This window comes from Lutra lutra, chromosome 6 (assembly GCF_902655055.1).
Source record: "Lutra lutra chromosome 6, mLutLut1.2, whole genome shotgun sequence".
NCBI lineage: Eukaryota > Metazoa > Chordata > Mammalia > Carnivora > Mustelidae > Lutra > Lutra lutra.
The window spans coordinates 29,803,817-29,822,211 of NC_062283.1; the positions used below are offsets into that span (position 1 = coordinate 29,803,817).

Sequence of the window (18,395 nt, forward strand, 5' to 3'; positions counted from 1 at the left end):
GTGCCACATGAATAGTAAAACGTAGTGCACGGCTGCTTGCCAGGAAGGTTAAAAGCTGTCTTCTATTGTTGGGTTCCTAGGGACTATTCATTTTAAACAAGCTCAAGGAAGATTGAAAATACTTAGACTTAAGAAAGACAACTTAGAGACAAAAGAGCCAGGAAAATCTGACTTTTATTTCTTAAATACTGTGAAGGAAGATGGAGGAAATGGTCCCCTGGTGAGGGAGGGCCATAGGGCAAAGAGCTAGGGATCATCAGCAAAGGCCCGGTGGGCATTAGGGAAGCGCTGGGGACTGTAGTTGGGGTCTTCCTGCAGTCGCTTTTGTATATCAGCCCGGAGCTAGAGAGAGAGAGCAAGCAGGTTGGAGAGGCACCAGCCAAGGCCCTAGGATCCCAGCAAGCACGCAAGGCCATCCCTTAGGAGCTAGCATTTCCCACCAGCCACACTGTGGGGAGCCCGATAATGGCATCACTGAGCCTTCCCAGATGCCACTAGGGAGAAACTCTTTTTAGAAAACACCAAGTTGTAGCCCCAAACTGAACAGTGAGTCTCTGGAGGGATCAGAGAAGAGGGGCCCTAACCCGACCCCTCCCACTAGACCATCCCTATTCTGCTTCAAGGTGGGGGCACCTGCTGCCTGTAGCTCTCCTGAACCTCTGGTGCCTCCAGGTCCCGGCTCAGGCTCTCAGGGCTCGTCAGGGGCCGAGCTCCGGCTGCCTTAGCTGCCCGGCTCACGGCCTCTGAGAGAAGCAGCTGGGGGCCCTCACCCTGCATCGTCTGGGGGACAGGGGATCGGGAGGGAAAAGAGGATCAACGTCAGATCCAGTGCCACCGCCCAGCTCACCCTTTCCAGGAGCCAACCACTGAGTTTCTAGGCTACCAGAGAAAAGGGAACTGGCCCGCGGGTGATTCTGACTGCAGTTAATGCCTTCCTAGTTTTATCTGGCTCTGGCCGAGAGCGCACTGCATGCGCTGGACTTGCTCTTCAAAACACGAGGGGCAGGATGAGTCGAGCCATCCAACACAGAGCTAGTCAGTCCACGAGAGGAAGCCCACCTTGAGGGAACAGGCCCCAGCCACACGGGGGTCAGGTGGCTAGAGGGGGACAGCACTACTGGTGTGTGCTAGCGTGAGGTGCGCTGCCACCACTGTGAGCAAGTCAAGTTCCAGGAAGGCTTCCTCATCCACTCAGCAATAGGACAAGAATAAGAAGAATTCCTTCCAGCTCTAACTAGTCTGATTCTGAACACGACAGGGGAACTGGGATAGAGAGAGATCCTCAAGGAAGAGGTAGACCAACCTTACGTCTCTTGGCAGGCATACCACTGAGGTAGGCATCGCTCAGGGGGGGCTGCGGCTTCACCTTCCGCTGGCTCTGAATGTCCTGCTGGATAATCGGAACCCACTCCTGGGGAGGGAGAAAGTAATGAGGAACTGGTACAACTTCTGCCTGCCCTTGGCCTCCCAGCTCACCTCCTGACACTTACTGGGGGGACTGCAGCTGCCCAAGGCTCTGTCTCAGCTGAAGCTCCATCCTGCTCGTCACGGGAGCCGCCACCCTCAGGAGCAGGAGGTGGCCCTCGGGACATGGCCTCTTCTGCCGTAGTGCCCGGGGCCGGGGAAGCATTCTCCCGCTGCGGTTCAGCAGGAAGATGCAGGCTTCAGCATCCCTAGCCTCCAGCCCTTCCACCTGCAGCCCTCCTCTCCCCATTATCTGGCCCCTTGACCTCTCCCTGGTACCTGAGGCTCAGGGGAAGTTCTTTCTGATCCCTGAACTTCCATTGGCTCCTCAGGAAGGGGCTATGAAATTGGGCAGAGAAGGAGAAGACAAAATCCCTCTCAGACTTCTCTAGTTCCCTCAAGTCCCCTGACCCCATAGCCCATCGGGGCCCTTACCTGGGGGGGATCACCGACCCTGCGAACGTATCTGAGGATGGCATCAGGGCCCACGGGCATGTGCTCCAGAACCACCTGAAGCCTCAGTCCCATCATAGTGGTCAGCCAGCTCACCAAGGATGGGTTCACCCCACGAGACATGCGACGCTGAGGGCAGAAAGCAGCCTTGGAACACAACATCTTCAACCCACTTTTGAAAGGCATCAAAGAGTAAAGGATGACAGTTCAGAGAAAAAAAACAAAACAAGACCTGCAGGATAGCAGAGAGAATAGAACTCTAAGAAAGTAAAAGGCTGGAAATGGGGGGCTGGGTGGTGCTTACAATTCGGCCATTGATGACTGCAGCCAGTTCCATCTGCTGTCCCCCCAAGCAGTGCAGGTTGAGGGCCAGGCATTCAAACAGGCCCTGGTTACACAGCTCCAGCAAACGGGCCCCAAATCCACTGTCTGTGGGCAAGATGCAAGGAGGGGACGCTAGCACCCAGCAGCCCTTGTGCCTCTGACACCCCTGATGTCCACGACCCCGCGTGCCTGCCCCTGACCTGTGCAGTGCAGCACGTGAGCGGCAATGCTGTTGAACTGCTCTTGGAGAAACTCCAGGTTTGTCCGGATGATGTCCACGCCAGGCTGAACCTGCACCAGAGACTGAGAAACGAGATACACAAAGACAGCCCAAATCAGGAACCCTGCGGAACTAGGGATCAAGGAGGCAGGAGGAACAGCAGCTACCCTGACAACACCCGGAGACAAGGGGACGGGGAAGGGCTACTCACAAAACTCTCCCGCACATATTCTTCCAGCCCCGTGATCAACGTGTGGGTTGCCGTCTGTGTGAGAAACAGCACAAGTTTAGAGCCAAGCTCCAGCCCTCAAGACACTGCCCTCCCCTCCACCTCTAGTAAGTCCAGGGCCTTGGGCCGGAGCAATCGCTGCTTTAGGGGATAAAGTCAGAAAAAGGAATGGAAGCTGAGCAAGAGCTAGAGCTCCGGGGCCCAGGGTCTTCATTTACCCGTATGTTACCAGGCGTGGGCTCTTGGCCACCCAAGTAGTGCTGGTGGAAAAAGGATCGCAGCTGGGGCTGGAGCCGCTGCAGTGGCTGGAAATGGCCATGAAGAAGCATCACCACGTCCACCATGGAAAAGTTCTGGCACAGAAGAGAGAGTAGGGCCCCAAAGAATCCTGGGAACAGGAGCCGAAGTCAGCAGTGGCCTTTACCACCTGGCCTGCCCACCCACCGCCAGCCTATCAGCCTCATCCCACCTCAGCCACACCCCTTGACAGAGGCCGTCGACCTGCCCCTCCCTGGAGAAGGCCAAGGCACCCCCGGCTTGCTCACCGAGGGCCCCATCAGCCCCAGGCTCGAAGATGTTGCTGGATCCACTGAGGCGCTGTATGAAAGCGGCAATACTCTCACTGCTGCCAGCCCGGGCCCCCAGGGAGCCCAGCAGGGAGTTCAGAACACCCTGCACCACGGAGGTAAAAAACTCCGGTGAAAGGCTCTCAAGACCCAGGCCTCCAGGACTCCCTGCGCCACCAGAAGGGGACCCTGGTGGGGGCATGGTCTGCTGCTCAGGGGCCGGGGGTGGGGGCGGGGGTGGTGGAGGGGGTGGAGGCGCCGTCTGTGTTGCCTGGCAGAGGAGGAACACACAACAGAAGACAAGGTGAGAATGGGAACAAGGCACCAGTAAGGCACACACCAAAAGGAGCCTGGAAGATGGAGAGCTCCGCTCTGGTCTTTACTCCCAGAAGCAGAACAAGCACATATGGTCAGGCGGCAGACGCAGGCGGAGCGCTAGCCCCTCTCCTGCTGAACGGGTTAAGTACGAAAGCAGCCTTCACAGCCCTGTCTTCCTCTTCCAAATGGGGGGCAAGGATCAGAGTCAAGGAAGTCCCAGGGCTCCCTCCCACCGACAGGCCCCCAGAGGTGGGAGCCCAGCAGCAATATCACAGCAACAAGACACCGGTGCCTAGCTGGGCTCAGGGAAAGGGAGGGTGAGCCAAAGAGCAAGCCAGCCACTCACCTGCAGAAAGTCAGTCATGCCCTGCAGAAAGGCGGGGACGCCGGGCATCGCCACGGTGATGGTGGGAGAAGCCATGCCAGACCCTCCGGCCCCAGGCCCCGCCGGCCCCAGCAGGTTCCCCAGGAGCTGAGAGAACTGCAGGTCGGCCGTGGAGGGCTGAGGGGGTGGAGGCTGGGCGGGCCCCCCAGGAGCAGGGCCGGCTGTGGTAGCGGTGTTGGTGGTGCCTGCACTAGCTGAAGCAGTGGCGGGGGCCGGAGGCGGAGCCATTCCTGGAGTCCCCTGAGCTAGAGAGACCAAAAGAGAAAAGCTAAACTCTAAGGAAAAACGAAGACACAACAGCACTGCTATTCCGGCCTCCCCAGCACAAAAGCAAAGACAAAGGACCTATGCAGAGATCAGGGAAGTACCCATGAGACCAGGAGAGGAGCACCAGCCTCCAGAGCTGTGGCCATCCCTTCGCTGGGGGGCGGTGAGGAACAAGGACTCACCCACGAGAACAGGCTGCATCAGAAGCTGCCCCACAAGTCCGCTCACCATCTGGGCCAAAGAGGCATTTGTACCCAGCCCGGCCCCCTGCTGAATAGAGAGAGGGGAAGCTTTCAGTCCTGCCCTATCCATTCCCCACCAGAGGATCTCTCCCCAGACTCTCCCCTACCAGAACTCCAGCACCCTTACTCACTAGAGTACCCGAGACAGGGGGCCCCCCAGGATGGGAAGGCCGAGCCTGTGGAGGGGTGGGCCGGGCGATCACCACCCGGGTCGGAGCTGTCGGAAAGCCTGGCACCTGCTGTCCTATGGGTGGCAGAGGGGAGAGACCAAAGAGGGCTGAGGGCTGGGCCCCGGCCCGCCAGCCAGCAGCACCCACCACCGTGGACCGTTCCCCACCTCCCAAGCTTCCCCTTTTGGGTCATTACCTGCGGCCGCGGAGGCAACAGCTGCCACCATGGCCTGATGAGTGATCTGGTGGGCGACGGCGTGCATGAACTCAGGGGGCAGGGAGGGCAGCTGGATGAGGGTGGAGCCTGGGGGGCGGGTCTGATGTAACCTTGAACCTGGACCCCCTTCAACCCACCCACTCGGCCCTACCCCTTCTCTACCCAGAGCTCAGCCTGCTCTGATGCCCTTACTCTTACCCAGGGTCTGGCCATGACCAGGGGGTCCTAGGGGGCCAGTGGGAGCACTCGGAACTCCACCGGGCTGTGTGCCAGAATCTGGGCAGGGAGACAGAGAGAGTGGCCCTGAGACAGGTGGGGCTGAGGCCTAACTGTACCCTCCTGAGATCAGCATCCTTCGGGCCCCACCCCCCACCAGAAAGACTGCCTTTCCCTCCATCTGGACAGGGAGGAGGCACTCCCTTCGCCACGTACACAAATCTGCAAGGACTAGTCCCTCCTCCCCAAAGGAGCGGACTAACGCTTCTGCCCCCACTCCTCTGCTCCAGCTGTCCGCATCCTCGCTCCCTCACACCCCCATGCCAACCCATGTCCCGTGTCCCATGTCGCGTACAGCTCTGCTCTACCAACAACTGGCCCTAACTCACCTTGGATGTTCATGTGCATCATAACCACGGGTTCCACGCTCTGGTGGGAAATCCGGATGACCCTCGGGTGGCTGGTGGTCGGTGGGGGAGCTGGCCCTGGCGGGGGAACCCCCTCGGTGGAGGACTCAACAGTGGTAGAAGTGGGAGCCAGGGATGAGGCCTGCCCAGGACCAGGGGGAGCTGCCTCCGCATTGGCAGCCGGGGGGGGGCGAGTCCCATTCCCCGTCATGGTCACAGTGGTTCCCACGTTGATCTGGAGAAGATGGATAAGGCAGGAGTGAGGAAAACAAGAGCCTAACCAAGGGCACCCGAGACAGACTTCAACCTCGCCATTTTCCATCCCTTTGTATTTCCAAAGTCCCTACCCCTGTCACTTCAAGCCTGATAGCTACTCTGGGTCGTTCCACCAATAGCCATGCATTGTCCATCCCTCCAGTCTCACCCAACCCACCTGAATGGGGATGGCTGCCTGCTGGAGCACCATGGGAGTGGTGTAGTGCGACATGGGCCGGACCACGTGCAGGTGTCGCGGGGGCGCACAGGCCAGATTGCAGCGCAGGTCCGACAGCGCCACAAAGGTGTTGCCCAGCAGCCGCAGGCTCTCCCCTACCAAGTTAATCAAGCGCTGATCCTCTTCGCGCCCCTCTTGCTGTTCCCCCGGGGCCAAGCACAAAAGAAAAATGTATTACGCTGAAATGAACCTCAGTAACAAAAACAGTAACACCCCTGAAGAACACCATGCTCTCTACACCTTTGGGCACAGCCTGAGAAGCTACTGGGTGGGCCCAGTCTCGGCAAATAATTTCTATTTCACATATACAAAAAGTTTGCTAGATGATCAGCACGTCATCACCTACTCCTCTCCCTCACTCTACATAAGCTTCCTAACTCCCTCTACATGAGCTTCCTGAGTAACTCGCTCAAAGAACTGAGAAATAAAAACATTAGACATCCCCAAGATTATCAACTTCCCTAAAAGGGAAAAAAGATCACTTACTTCCATGTCTACAAAAAAACCCGTTTTGTTGCAGACAATGTCATTTTTGGGGGGAAAGGGTTATCTGCATTTCAGCCCATTCCACATGGGACCCAATGGGGGTGAGGGGGGAGGTGGTGCTCACGTTGTTGTTGTAGTCCGTGGTGGCAGCGGCACCCAGAACCTCGTAGTAGCGCTGCAGGAAGGGCTGAAGGCGGCTCTCCAGCCGCTGGAGCTCCTGGAGCACTTCAACATACTCCGCCGGGGAAGGATGGCTGTGGGCGACCCCAAGAGAGTGAGCTGAGGCCTTCCTCTGATCCCCAGCCTCCCAGCTGACCTAGACTATGCTGCCCTCTCTCTCTGCAGCCTCCCACACCCCTAGCTCAATCCCTTCCAGGACCAGCAGAACATCCACCCTTCACCTGCACCCACGGTGAGACAAGGAGAAGAAAACAATTGCTTCTGCCTTCCCCACCACATGACCCCATCCCTATGATGGCAAGGAACGAACTCTGAAGGAAGAAACGCTGCCTGTGTGAACTCAGAGAAGAGAGTCTTGATTGGGCTCAGGAACCACCACCTAGATTCATTGCCCCAAGGATAGCAGTGCTTCTGGTTCAAATGCCAGCCCCAATCCCACTCAGGTGGTCCAGAGCCTCTCTCTGCCCCTCTACGCTAACCCTCCAGGTAACACTGCCCGGTGGTCCCCCCCTTCTCCCATCGGACCGGACCCTTCCCAGCTCTCATCCTTCACTGAGGACCCCCCACCCCCCTCCCAAAGGGTCCCTTCAGGGTTCTCACTTGGGTGCATTTGTCTCTGGGGCAGGCGTTGGGCCCACAGGGGCTGGGCCAGAAGGGGTGAGTTCTGGGCTCTGGGCTGGGGCACGCTCCTCCACTTCTTCCGCCTCCATGGGCTCCCGAGGAGGCACTTCACTTTCAACTGGTTCTGATGTTTGAGAGCTCAAGGCTCCAGGCTCCGGGACCACAGTCGGCGTCTGTGGGGGTGGCTGACTGTGCTGTGCTTGGGGTCCCCCTCGACACTGAAGGGGAGAGATTCAGGATACCAAAGGCAGGATGAGACTGCCACAGATTACTCAGTCAACAGAGAACAAGTTGCAGAAGGAGCTCTAACTAGGCTCCCTGAAAGCAGGGCTTTGCACCTTTCTCTTTGACCCTCCAGCAACCAGCACAAAACTTAACAAGATGCATAATAAATAAACTATAATACTTGAGAGTTACCAACAGAAAAGAGAAACGATGGTTCCCTAAACCTCCACGAGGAGAATTAAAAAAAAAAAAAAAATCACACGCTACAGTCACAACACAAACTAATGAAACTGGGACATCTCAGCATCAAATATAGTAATTAAAAAACTAAAAAAGCATAAACTGTTTTCTGTAATTGAAAAAAAATGCCACAAGAGTTATCTACTAAGTCTGCAACACACTTTCCAAATACCAGGCACCCAAAGGTTTGGCAGGGACAAGATAGCCCAACAAAGATACTTTTTCTGCCCCCAAAGAGTGAAGACTGCAGAGAAGAGACCAGATTAGGCAGGAAGAATCCAGCTGATCTGGCCAGTCACGCCTTCGCTGCCAGGCAGACACAGAACGGTAAGGGAGAATGAAGAGACAGACCAACCCTAGCCACCCTTGCCCACTGACCTCCATCCGGGATAGTAAGGTCTGTATATCCCTGATCATGTGCTGAGCCATCACCAGCCGTACTCGGGGCTCACTCTATACAGTAAGAAAAATAAAATGAGGGTACGTCTGAGATAGAGGCATGAACTCTACCACCCACTGAACCAGGACCCAGCCAGCTCCTCAGCCAGGTCCTCCCCCAACCTTATGGCCTCCTTCTCCCAGATCCCCTTCCCTGACCCTCCCAGGCCCGTGATACCTGAATCGGGGCCTGTTCCATGTTGATGTGAACATCCACAGCAGAGCCGTCACTCTGGGAAAAGGGTAAGGGAAGTTGCTCTGGGAGAAGCCAAATACTAAGGCCCCCACACCTCCAACTCATTCTTTGGAGCCCCACCCTTTTTCTCAGACTGAGGCCATATCAGACCTCAGGAACCTGGAAACCTAATCTAAACACCGAGACTCCTGTCTTATGAGCTCTCTGCTATTACCACAACCAAACCACCCTTCCCCACAAAAACTGGCCTAAGTGGAACACAAGCTTACAGGAAGGTTGAAGGTTCCAACCATGACATAGCTGTTGGCATTCCGGTCATGAACAGAGGCCCCAGGCCCCCGTGTACCAGGTGGGGGTCCTCCACCATGGGTGGCTGAGGCAGAACCTATCCCAGAAGATGCCCCAGAAGGGAGCTGAGTCTGAGGAGGAGCCCGTTCCACGAGGTGAATAACCTTTCCCCCAACATCTGCAGGAAAAAAAAGATACACACCAAGGCATTATACGATCAGGTAAGCCCAAAGCCTCAGCTCATCCTTCAACCTCTGAACTGCCTTCCCCAAACTCTTACTGTATTCCTGGAGCTTCTTATCATCCTGCAGAACTCGTCCCTGATAAATGAGCCGTTGTTTCTCAGAGGGAATGCTGACAGAGGCAGCAATGTGCTCTTTAAACTCCTTTACATTCATCTACAAGGGAAAGACACCAAAAACCATCAGTGAATGTAGGAAAATGGAAAGGACAGAGGGGGACAACTGACTTTTGGGAGTGAGGGGTAAAAACCACTCAATCATAACATCACTATCCATTTATCTTGATTGTGAGATAATTACTGTGCAAAGCCCCAAACTAAGACATGTTAACACCCGTCAAAACAGACAATAAACATTAAAAACTTCAGGTTATGTGCCCACAAGAAAATTATGTGGCTGAGAAACAGAAAAGCTAACTGACATTCCTTTCTCTCCCTGGCTCCCAAAGGAATGTGTGTCTACAGATACCAGTGACCCTCCCCAAACACAAAATGATACAACTCTGCAATCTCAAAGAGAAATACAATGACAAGGAAGGGCGGAGCAAAAAAATCAAGTTAAGAAGACTCAACTGAGCAGAAAGAGAATAAACACTTTCCTAATTGGACATGTGAGTCTTCAGAAAGTATCAGACTATTTATATACAACTAATCACAAAAGCCCAAACGGTTTTTTTGTATACATTTTAAAAGCTATGGACCAACCCCTCAAGATTCTGTCTCCAAGTATCACAGGAATTAATGGCACAAACAGCTTTTAATGTGTCTGGCATTAAAATCAAAAGATTCAAATTATGCCACAGATACTAGTAATTCCACTCAACAGTCTGTTAGGGATCTACCTGAGCTATGGGCTCTGATTTCTGGCCTTTAAAAACATAATACAGACCTGACCGATTTTTGTTTTTAAGACTTGAATTTTGGATCTCTGTTTCCCTTCCCAAAGGCAGGAGCCATGTCTGTCCCTTTGGGCTGGGGTTCACTCATGCTGATGGCATACAGATTCCTCCTTCCTCCATATTTCCCTCTGTGCTGAGTTCTATCAAGGTGGAAAAAGGCAGAACAAAATCTGCCTCATTCAACAGAAGCCATACCTTCTCACTCAACAAGAAACACCAGAAATTGTCCTAAGATATGGACAAAGGAACCAATGAAAGAAGATTCAAGGACCAAAAAATCAGGCTCTTCTCTCAGGATAAGAAGCCTGTAAGAGGAAGAGTTAATGGGTGTCTTCCAGAAGTGCTGGGGTCTCACCTGGGCCCCCACAATAAAGGTCCGAGTCTGAGAGTCCAAGGTCTTCACCAGCACCTCCAGGCTGTCAGGTTCCTCCATACTGGTAGTGGTACTGGTACTATCACTGGGCTCCATGGCGACAGCTCCCTAAGGAAGAATAGAGGTAGGGAGGCCTGCTGTCGCCCAAAGCAGATTTTATACACCCGGAAGCCTCTCCGGTCTGAGTCTCCGCCCTAATACCTAAAGAGTTTCTCCCACACAAGCACACACACTCACACCCGCCCCCATCCCCCTTCTGATTCCGGGGCACGGGGAGAGAAACACAAAGGGCAGGAGACCGACGGCACAGGGAGCTGGAGGACGGGAAGATGGGAGGGGCTCCACGATGCCAATCACAATAAGGGAGGGCCAGTCAGGCTAGAGAGCCAGGAAAGTAGGAAACAGGAGACCAGTGTCATCACCAGTCGCGATACCACAAAGACCCCAAAGGTCGGCAAACCCTGGGGAGCACACGAGAGCGGAGGATCGCGCCAGAGTCTGCGGAGACAGTGGTTTCGCGCACGCGCGCCACGCCACGCCCATCGAACCCGCCTAAGTCACGACAGACCCGAGATGACGGACACTCACGGGGGGCCAGACTGGCTAGCTGCCCCCCTCTTCCGCCTTCCCTCGGTGCTCCAGCAGAGCGGCGCAACCAACACACACCAAACACACACCAGACACTCAGACACACACATACAAACACACACACCCCACCACTACCAACACCACCACCTCGGGCTCCGCCCCCGAGTTCCCCACGGTACCGTCACTTCCGGTCTCCCCCAACTTGCCACCGATGGCCACTTCCGTTTCCCCGATAGTATTTGGGGATCGCTAGGCGGTACTTCCGGCTCCCCCCAGGTCCCCAAGCTTAACTTTTGTGGGGCACGATGAGGAAGTTCACGGCCCCAAACAGTGAATTCCTTGGGGCAAGACGGGCCGGGGCCGGCCGGGATGGGAGGGAGCCGAGCACCCCGAGGAGCCTCCACCACCGTCGCCCGAGGGACCGTACTGCGCCTGCGTCCGTCGCAGTACGCATGCGTACACTCTTAGGCACCTCCCCACCCTCGCTAACGCTGTTCATTTTTTCTGTGCACGCGCTTGAGCCTTGGGAGGTTGGGGTGGCTACTATAAATGCCTGAAAGTAATTACCAGATGAGATGCTATTCTTCGAGAGGCTTTGGACAGTTGTGTGCCTCTTGGGAATTTGGGGACTGGGGATTGTGCCTCATGAATCTATGTTAAAGTCTTGGCCAGCAGACAATTTGAGGCGGCACTGTGCTGGCCTCCTAAAATTCTGTCATCTCACTCCGGCCAGCGCGGCGCTACTCCTTCCGCGCCTCCGGAAGTCATCGTTTCTTTAGGCGGTTGGAGGCAGCTCGCGTGCGATCGCGTGGTTGGGGCTGACTTCGGTGCTGCCCGGTGGGCGTTCGGCGGGGTGGGCGCCATATTCCTCGCCGGCGGTGTGCAGCCGGGAGGACACGCCATGTTCTGGAGCAATTGAGGATTTACTGCTTTTCAGGACTTTCGTCAGAAAGGGCGCCTCCAAGTTTGGGAATTGGGAGCGAGTGGAGTCAGACTGGACCGAAAGCCAAGACTTCGATCCTGGGATATTGAAGGGGCCGTCGAAGGGCTGGTGCAGGCTGCAGTGGATGGGCAGACTTGGCAGTCGGCACCCCACTCCCGCCCTCGGGCATAGCCCCTGGCTCCGCGGCGCTTCGATTTAGACATGCCGCGTTGCTGCCGGCCTGGCTGCCCCGGGTGTCCACCTTTCTGGAATTGGTAGTTTCTACCCAGGTCCCAGTACTGTTTCAGTTAAAAGTTCTAATAATACAGGGGCGCCTGGGTGGCTCAGCGGGTTAAAAGTTCTAATAAACACTTGTTCAGCGAGCACTTGGTGTGTGCCAGCCAGTTTGCTCAGGATTTTTCGTATAGTCCCATTTAAAAGCCTTTCAACGCCTGAGATAGTTACTACAACTTACAGGGGAGCACACTTAGGTGAATGTAAGTGGCAGAACTGACAAGTCCAGGCTTACCAGACCGTAGGTCAAGCACTTCTACTTTACTGCCCCAATAAATTGTTGTATTTTATATATATTTGCTTCTTATTATTAAAAGTGGCAAACATTACCTCCAAATGTTATAATGGGCTCTCATATACCCGTCACCCAGTTGATTCTTTTCAACTAAATCGCAAGCCCACAGCAAGCCTCACATCTTAGAAATTTTTTGGCATTGTGTGGCTTATACATAACCTATTGAGGAAGCCCCATCTTTTATGGCATTAATTGGTCCACCCACTTGGCACTATCCAATGAGTGCCTCTTGACAATTCTTTCCATACTATTATTTGAGAACCTATAGCCCACCAGAAAGTGTAATAGGTGCCTTTACAAACATTAATTATAGCGAATATTTACTTTGGAATTAACCATGTGCAGGCCTTTGCTAAGGGCTTTACATGCATTATCTCTTTTAATCCTATGAGACTGATGATTTGGTCATCTTACAAGTGAAAAAAAAAAAAAAAACAGGCATAGAGATTAAGAAAATTGTCCAAGATCTAACAAATAGTGGAGTTAGGGTTTGCACCCATTCTAACACCAATATCTATCCTCTTAACCCTTATGTGACGTAGCCTCTTCCTTCTAGTAATAAATGTTGCGTGAAGGAGCTCGCATCAGTGAACTTTTCTCAGGGGTGTACATACTGTTCCCCTAATTACAAACTTCAGAGAGAAGGCCTCCCATCCACCAGGTCCCAGCACCTGGTTCATACCTGTTCTAAATAACTTACCAGGCTGTGTACTGCAATGATTTGTTTCGTTTACACAACTAGTATTTTTTTTCTGCTCTCAAGGCCAGGAACTATGTCATTCATTTTTATGTCTCTAGGGCTTAGCTGGGCAAACATCTGGGACTCACAACAGTTTGCTAGTGAATGAATGAAAGAATCAGTTCACCTCTCTTCAGTGCTATACAACAGAACAAATATCCAGCTCAGATACTGGCTGAAAGACCACAGGCTTCTACCTAGAGGACTCAGCTCTCATAATTCCTGAGACACCCTGGACATGCCAGGGTATATTATGGAGTGTGATGGCATCTAGAAGAGGGGGAGGAAGGCCCAACACTGTAGGTAATCCAGACTTGGGCTGGAAAACAAGGTTGAAGTTACTCATTAGCAGGTGAAAGGGTCAAGGGTCAAGGCAAGGGGGCTGGAAGCAGAGTGGACTGAATAACTAGCAGGGGGAGAGAGAGCAGTTAAGGCACCAGCCACTTCACGAAGAGCACCAGCTCCCTCCTGCCTGAAGATGTTCCACCAAATATGGGCAGCTCTGCTCTACCTCTGTGGTATTCTCCTTAACTCCATCTACCAGTGCCCTGAGTACAGTCAACTGACAACGCAGGGAGTGGATGGGAAAAAGGTATGGACTGAGAATGGGGGAAGCCGATGGTGGGGGCTCTGAGGGACTTGGGTGGGTTGCCTAGGATGACCAGAACCACACTGGGAAAGGAAGGGAGAAAGGGTGTATCACAATAACGAATGTGAGAACAAGTTAAAAAAAAATTATATATATGTGTGTGTGTATATATATATATATATATATATATATATATTAGTACTATAGCCATCAATGTGGAGACATGGTAGAATTGGGAGGTGGGTGGTTACTCAGGGGCCACAAAGGAAAAGTCACTTAATGACTTCCTGTCATAACCCAGCACCTCGTTGGGAAAAAGCAGCTGCCACTCCACTGCTAAGTCCTGCCGTCTTAAGAGTGATGATGAAGAGGTTGAATGGGCCCTGTAGTGGGGACCCACCCTCTACTGATCCCCTCGTTCTCTGCAGTTCCCAGAACCACACCTGGGCAGGTGGTACTTTATCGCAGGGGCAGCTCCCACCAAGGAGGAGTTGATGACTTTTGACGCTGTGGACAACATTGTCTTCAACATGGCTACAGGCTCTGCCCCCACGAAGCTCCAGCTTCGCGCTACCATCCGCATGTGAGTGGTGAGGAGTCAGAGGCACCAGGAGTGGCAGTCTCTGCCCAGAAAATGAGGGCTCACCCACAAAGAGCTAGGTTCTTTGGGATAGCCACTATTTTTGGCCCACTGAGTTCAAAAGTTCTCTTAGTTTCCCTCTGAAGAGAGATGGGCCTAACCAACTGTCCCTTGGTAGCCTGAAACCCAAGGGGACCCAGACTTCAAAGAGAAATAAGATGGAATAAACAGAGGCTGGTACTGTGTGGCTGGGGTGTCACTCAGTCTTTCATCCTTGCCACCACTTCTGCAGGAAAAATGGACTCTGTGTGCCCCGGAAATGGATCTACCACCTGACTGAGGAGAGCACAGATCTTAGAACTGAAGGTTGGTTCTCTCCAGCCCTCACCCTCCCCAAGTCCCCTGGGCTTGCTTGTTTTTGCCTCTCTGTCCTCACAGTCTCCACCAAACCCCCGCCCCAACAGGCCGCCCTGACATGAAGACCAAGCTCTTCTCCAGCTCATGCCCTGGTGGAATCATGCTGAAAGAGTCAGGCCAGGGTTACCAGCGCTTTCTCCTCTACAGTGAGTGGGGATGCCAGGCAGGAAGGGTTGGAGAGAAACAACGAGAGGGCAGGAGAGCCTCTCACTCTGGGCCCTATGATATCATCCCAGGAGGGGCTGGGTGCCGTCCTTACCAGGGAGGTACTGAGAATCTGGGACTTTGATGAGCCTGGCCCTGCCCTGCTCTTCCAGGTCGCTCACCACACCCTCCTGAGAAGTGTGTGAAGGAATTCCAGTCCCTGACCTCCTGCCTGGACTTCAAGACCTTCTTACAGACTCCCAGGAATCAAGGTGAGGGGGTAAAGTCCCACAGAAGAGGACTAGGACTCACCATGTCTTCTGCAGGTGCCGGATGAAAGGGACTCAAGTGATATCACTGGAGGACATGGTCAAAGGCTGACATCATTAGAGTGGCTGTACTGACCACATCCATTTGTGTCATAGGCTGTGATGGCACCAGAAGGATGTGGCCAAGAGCTGTGGTGTTGGTGTCACCTGAGGGAGCCAGGATGGGCTCTGGGCTACTTAAAAGAGAGATTTCTTGAGTTTCCGGTGGATAAAAGGGGCAGGGGGCGAGACACATAGGGGAAAGGGCTTCAGGGACCCCTTCTTTGATGCGGGGAAAAGCAGGAATGCATTCTCCTCCACCCCATTACCACCAACCTTTTCTCCCTGGAGTTCTTTCCTTTCCATCCTCTTCTTTTCTCCCTCCTCCCACCAGAGGCCTGCGAGCTGTCCAGTAACTGACCTGTGGCTTCATCTGTGCCCCAGATGGATATGGTGGAAGCTGCAATTGTGCTGTGGGGAGGAGAAGCTGGAGACTCCCAGCTCCCTTTCAAGAGTAATAAAGATGATTTTTCAATCCTCATCTCATTTTGGGCTTGTCTCCAGAAAGCAATCCCCCCATCTCCATTTCATTACTCCCCCTGGACCTTCTACCACCTAAACCCCCAGCTGGCCGGCATCAGGAAGGACACTAAGTGATGGTAACTCTCTTTGTAGTGGTATATTTAGGATTTGGTGTGATTACAGTTGTTTATTGCTGAGTGTGCAAACCCCTAACCTGAGTGAGAACTCTAAGCTCCAGTGCTTCCCCATACTGCCTGTCTGAGCTGCCAACCCCTCTGAATTGGCCCTCCTGCCAGTACTGCCTGCACCATCCCCACCTTCCCCTGGCTCCTGGGACCACCCAGATCCTTCCTGCAGGCCCCTGTCACTGTTGGCTCCTATCCACACCCCTTAATCCACCCACCTCACAGTCCCATTCTTCCTTAGGTGGCTCAGATCCTAGGATCCAAGGGCTCCCTTCGGTCTCCAACCACCCTCTAACCCTAGTTAGAGGCCTGTCTGTCCTGTCTCTGGTCTCTTCCACCCCTGGGTAGTTTTGAAAGGTAAAGAGGACTCTTTAGTCTTTATTGTTCACCACCACACTTATTTTTTTCTTTTAAAAAGTAAAGGTGGAAAGAAAAAACTGGAAGTGGGAGAAATGTAAAAGCAAAAAGTAACAACAGCTGGTGAATTCAAGGACAATATCCCCATTGTCCATAAACAGATATCCTAAACAGCTCTACTCTCTCTTGTGTATGAAGGGGGGCCACGCCCTCACCCTCTGGGGTTTCTTCCCCACCCCTGAGGTCCCTGTGCTTACAATCTGGGTCATGGCCCCCACTTTCCTCCTACAGGCCACACTATCTTCACTCTTGCTCCCACCCCACTCAGGATGGGGGTACTAGGTCACACCTCATCTTGCAGTCACAGCCCCTTTCCTGGGTGTCCCCTCTATTCCTCACCCTCCCTCTCCAATTTCTCGCCATCCAAGTCAGTGGCCTCCTCCTCTCCACTGGGCTCCCGGAGGCTGACAGCCAGCACCAGGGCCTGAAGGAGACCAAAGAGGCAGGCAAAGTGCAGGGGGTGAGCAGTAAGTAGGCTCAACACAGCATGGAGCCCATGCAGGGCAGCCAGAAAGGACAGCAGCCCATGCAGCCAGAGGCCCAGCGGTCCACGCAGGCCCAATGCATCCAAAGCTGCCCTCAGAGGCCGTGAGCACAGCCCCAGCAGGGCTGAGGCCAGCAGCTCCAGCAGGTGGAGAGTCAGGTTGGTTGAGATCTGCAGACACTCCTCTGGGCCCCCCAGGTACTGCAAGGGAGCTCCTGCTCCCCCACCTGGATCCCCCCGCAGCCAGCCCAGCAGCTTCTGACGCCGTCCTGGCTTCTCCACTGGGGCTTCTGGCCCAGGGGGGCTTAGTACCCCTTCAGGGGACACTCCAGGTCTGGTGCCACTTGAGCCCACAGGATCCTGGCCCTGTTTGAGAAAAGTCCCTCCAGTCCCCAGTCTCCCAGACTCTTGAGTGTTAGAGACAGTCTTGTCCCACTTGAAGGAATCCATTTTGTTGCTTCGCAGTTGCTCATCTCGGACCTCCCTACTTGGTTCTGAAGCAGCCTCAGAGCTCCTCCGTGATCCTGGGTCCTTGGTCTTGAGAGGCCCCACATCTCCCATGGTTTCTGGGGCACTATCCCAGTCACTCCCTGAATTCTCAGAGGAGCTGTCCACTCCTCTGAGTTCTGGGGCAGGCAAGTCGGGCTTCGTTGGTTTCCGGCGGCCCCAAGGGCGAGGTAGCCAGCCACTAAGCCGTCGCAGGAACATGGTTGGGATGTGTAGTGAGCCCCCAAATTCTGGGGCTGCTTCCTGGAATTGCTTCTATTCTGTTTGGAACTCAGCCCTCAAGTTTGGGGGCTGAGTGTCTCCTCAGAAGCCAGAGTCTGTTCAAGCTCAGAACAACTGCTGTTTCGTGAGTCCTACTCTGAATTCACAAGTGGCTCCCCACTTCTCTGGATGTCCTGCAGCCTCAAGTGTGGCAAGTGGCCTGTTCCTTTTCAGTTCTGAGGTAAAGTGGGGAGGCACATCCAAATTCATTCACCACCACCCCAAAACACAAGATTCAGGCCAAGAATCCCCAGGACCTGACAAGGCCTGGGTCACCCCCACGGTGTCCTCCCTGGGTTTCTGGGTTCCCTTTCCTACAGGTAGCACCCCAAGTTTCACTCACCAAGGCCACGCCCCAAGGTGCCCCAGAAACTGGGGAGGCGGTGCTCCATCCAAGAAGGAAGGAAGGTGGCCCTGGGTCTCAAGTGCTCCCAATCTGGAGAGTCCTGAACTGCTGACCTAAGGGAGCTCAAGCAGGCAGTCTCTTACTGGGGGTTAGGAGAGAGGTGTTCAGCAAACTCCTGCCAGCAGCGTTCTTTTCTCGATTTAGAGAGCTAGGAATCCTACAAAGTGGCCCGACCGGTCCCCGAGCACGCAGGTCCCCCGCAAGGTCAGGCCAGAGATGTCCTGGGAGATTCTCGTCGCGAGGCCAAGCGCGGGCCTGCCTGGGGACCCAGGCGTCCGGGCTCTGCGCGCTGCGACTCTTCCCGGGCCCGGCGTTGGGGCCGCGGCCTCAGTAGGCTGCCCGGGGCCGCAGAGCCCGGAAGCAGCTGCACCGGGGCGGGAGGGACAGACGGGGGCGGAGCCTGCAGTTCGCGGGGCGGACCCTACGGATCCACCGCCCCCCGCGCCCCCGCGCGGTTAGTAGCGCCACTCCGCAGGGCGCCAGCTGAGATCTAGCAGGGTCAGGGCAGCAATATAAAGCTAACAATCTCTCCGTCGCCCATACGTCCCTGGGTCGCCAGTGCTTCCCTAAACTCCTCCG

The 18,395-nt window shown here is 54.4% G+C and overlaps 3 protein-coding genes across 30 annotated transcripts; 1 reads left to right on the forward strand and 2 right to left on the reverse strand.

The window, feature by feature from the left end:
* Positions 1 to 156: 156 nt before the first annotated feature.
* On the reverse strand, positions 157 to 11,191 carry BAG6 (BAG cochaperone 6). Of its 28 annotated transcripts, none has more exons than XM_047732125.1 (26): positions 10,926 to 11,191; positions 10,141 to 10,266; positions 8,926 to 9,043; positions 8,627 to 8,823; positions 8,340 to 8,393; positions 8,102 to 8,176; positions 7,238 to 7,476; positions 6,582 to 6,711; positions 5,912 to 6,109; positions 5,461 to 5,713; positions 5,054 to 5,158; positions 4,835 to 4,942; positions 4,600 to 4,712; positions 4,409 to 4,493; positions 3,921 to 4,204; positions 3,236 to 3,527; positions 2,909 to 3,078; positions 2,673 to 2,726; positions 2,442 to 2,544; positions 2,222 to 2,346; positions 1,900 to 2,046; positions 1,744 to 1,803; positions 1,491 to 1,637; positions 1,304 to 1,411; positions 634 to 780; positions 157 to 342 (listed from the first exon to the last, which is right to left on the reverse strand). In XM_047732125.1, exons 2-26 carry the CDS (start codon positions 10,252 to 10,254, stop codon positions 247 to 249), a joined length of 3,522 nt encoding a protein of 1,173 aa, XP_047588081.1. In that variant the 5' UTR covers positions 10,255 to 10,266; positions 10,926 to 11,191; the 3' UTR covers positions 157 to 246. The 28 variants fall into 28 exon arrangements, with proteins under 28 accessions (XP_047588081.1, XP_047588080.1, XP_047588084.1 ...); XM_047732124.1 differs by having other exon boundaries at positions 4,409 to 4,496; XM_047732128.1 differs by having other exon boundaries at positions 5,054 to 5,131; positions 10,926 to 11,190.
* Positions 11,192 to 12,037: 846 nt separating this feature from the next.
* Positions 12,038 to 15,575, forward strand: APOM (apolipoprotein M). The gene is made up of 6 exons (XM_047732164.1): positions 12,038 to 13,588; positions 14,014 to 14,168; positions 14,458 to 14,531; positions 14,630 to 14,728; positions 14,900 to 14,998; positions 15,429 to 15,575. Exons 1-6 carry the CDS (start codon positions 13,475 to 13,477, stop codon positions 15,452 to 15,454), a joined length of 567 nt encoding a protein of 188 aa, XP_047588120.1. The 5' UTR covers positions 12,038 to 13,474; the 3' UTR covers positions 15,455 to 15,575.
* A 123-nt stretch (positions 15,576 to 15,698) lies between these two features.
* Positions 15,699 to 18,224, reverse strand: C6H6orf47 (chromosome 6 C6orf47 homolog). The gene has a single exon (XM_047732160.1). It carries the CDS (start codon positions 17,348 to 17,350, stop codon positions 16,487 to 16,489), a length of 864 nt encoding a protein of 287 aa, XP_047588116.1. The 5' UTR covers positions 17,351 to 18,224; the 3' UTR covers positions 15,699 to 16,486.
* Between the last annotated feature and the right edge of the window lie 171 nt (positions 18,225 to 18,395).

Coding starts and splice junctions, on each gene's coding strand:
- BAG6 (XM_047732145.1), bottom strand. Junction 7,477..8,101: donor CCTTACTATCCCGGATGGAG/GTCAGTGGGCAA, acceptor TCTCCCCTTCAG/TGTCGAGGGGGACCCCAAGC. Junction 343..633: donor AGGAGAGCTACAGGCAGCAG/GTGCCCCCACCT, acceptor CTCTCTCTCTAG/CTCCGGGCTGATATACAAAA.
- C6H6orf47 (XM_047732160.1), bottom strand. CDS start 17,350: ATGTTCCTGCGACGGCTTAGTGGCTGGCTACCTCGCCCTTGGGGCCGC.
- APOM (XM_047732164.1), top strand. CDS start 13,475: ATGTTCCACCAAATATGGGCAGCTCTGCTCTACCTCTGTGGTATTCTC. Junction 13,589..14,013: donor AGGGAGTGGATGGGAAAAAG/GTATGGACTGAG, acceptor CGTTCTCTGCAG/TTCCCAGAACCACACCTGGG. Junction 14,999..15,428: donor ACAGACTCCCAGGAATCAAG/GTGAGGGGGTAA, acceptor TCCTCCCACCAG/AGGCCTGCGAGCTGTCCAGT.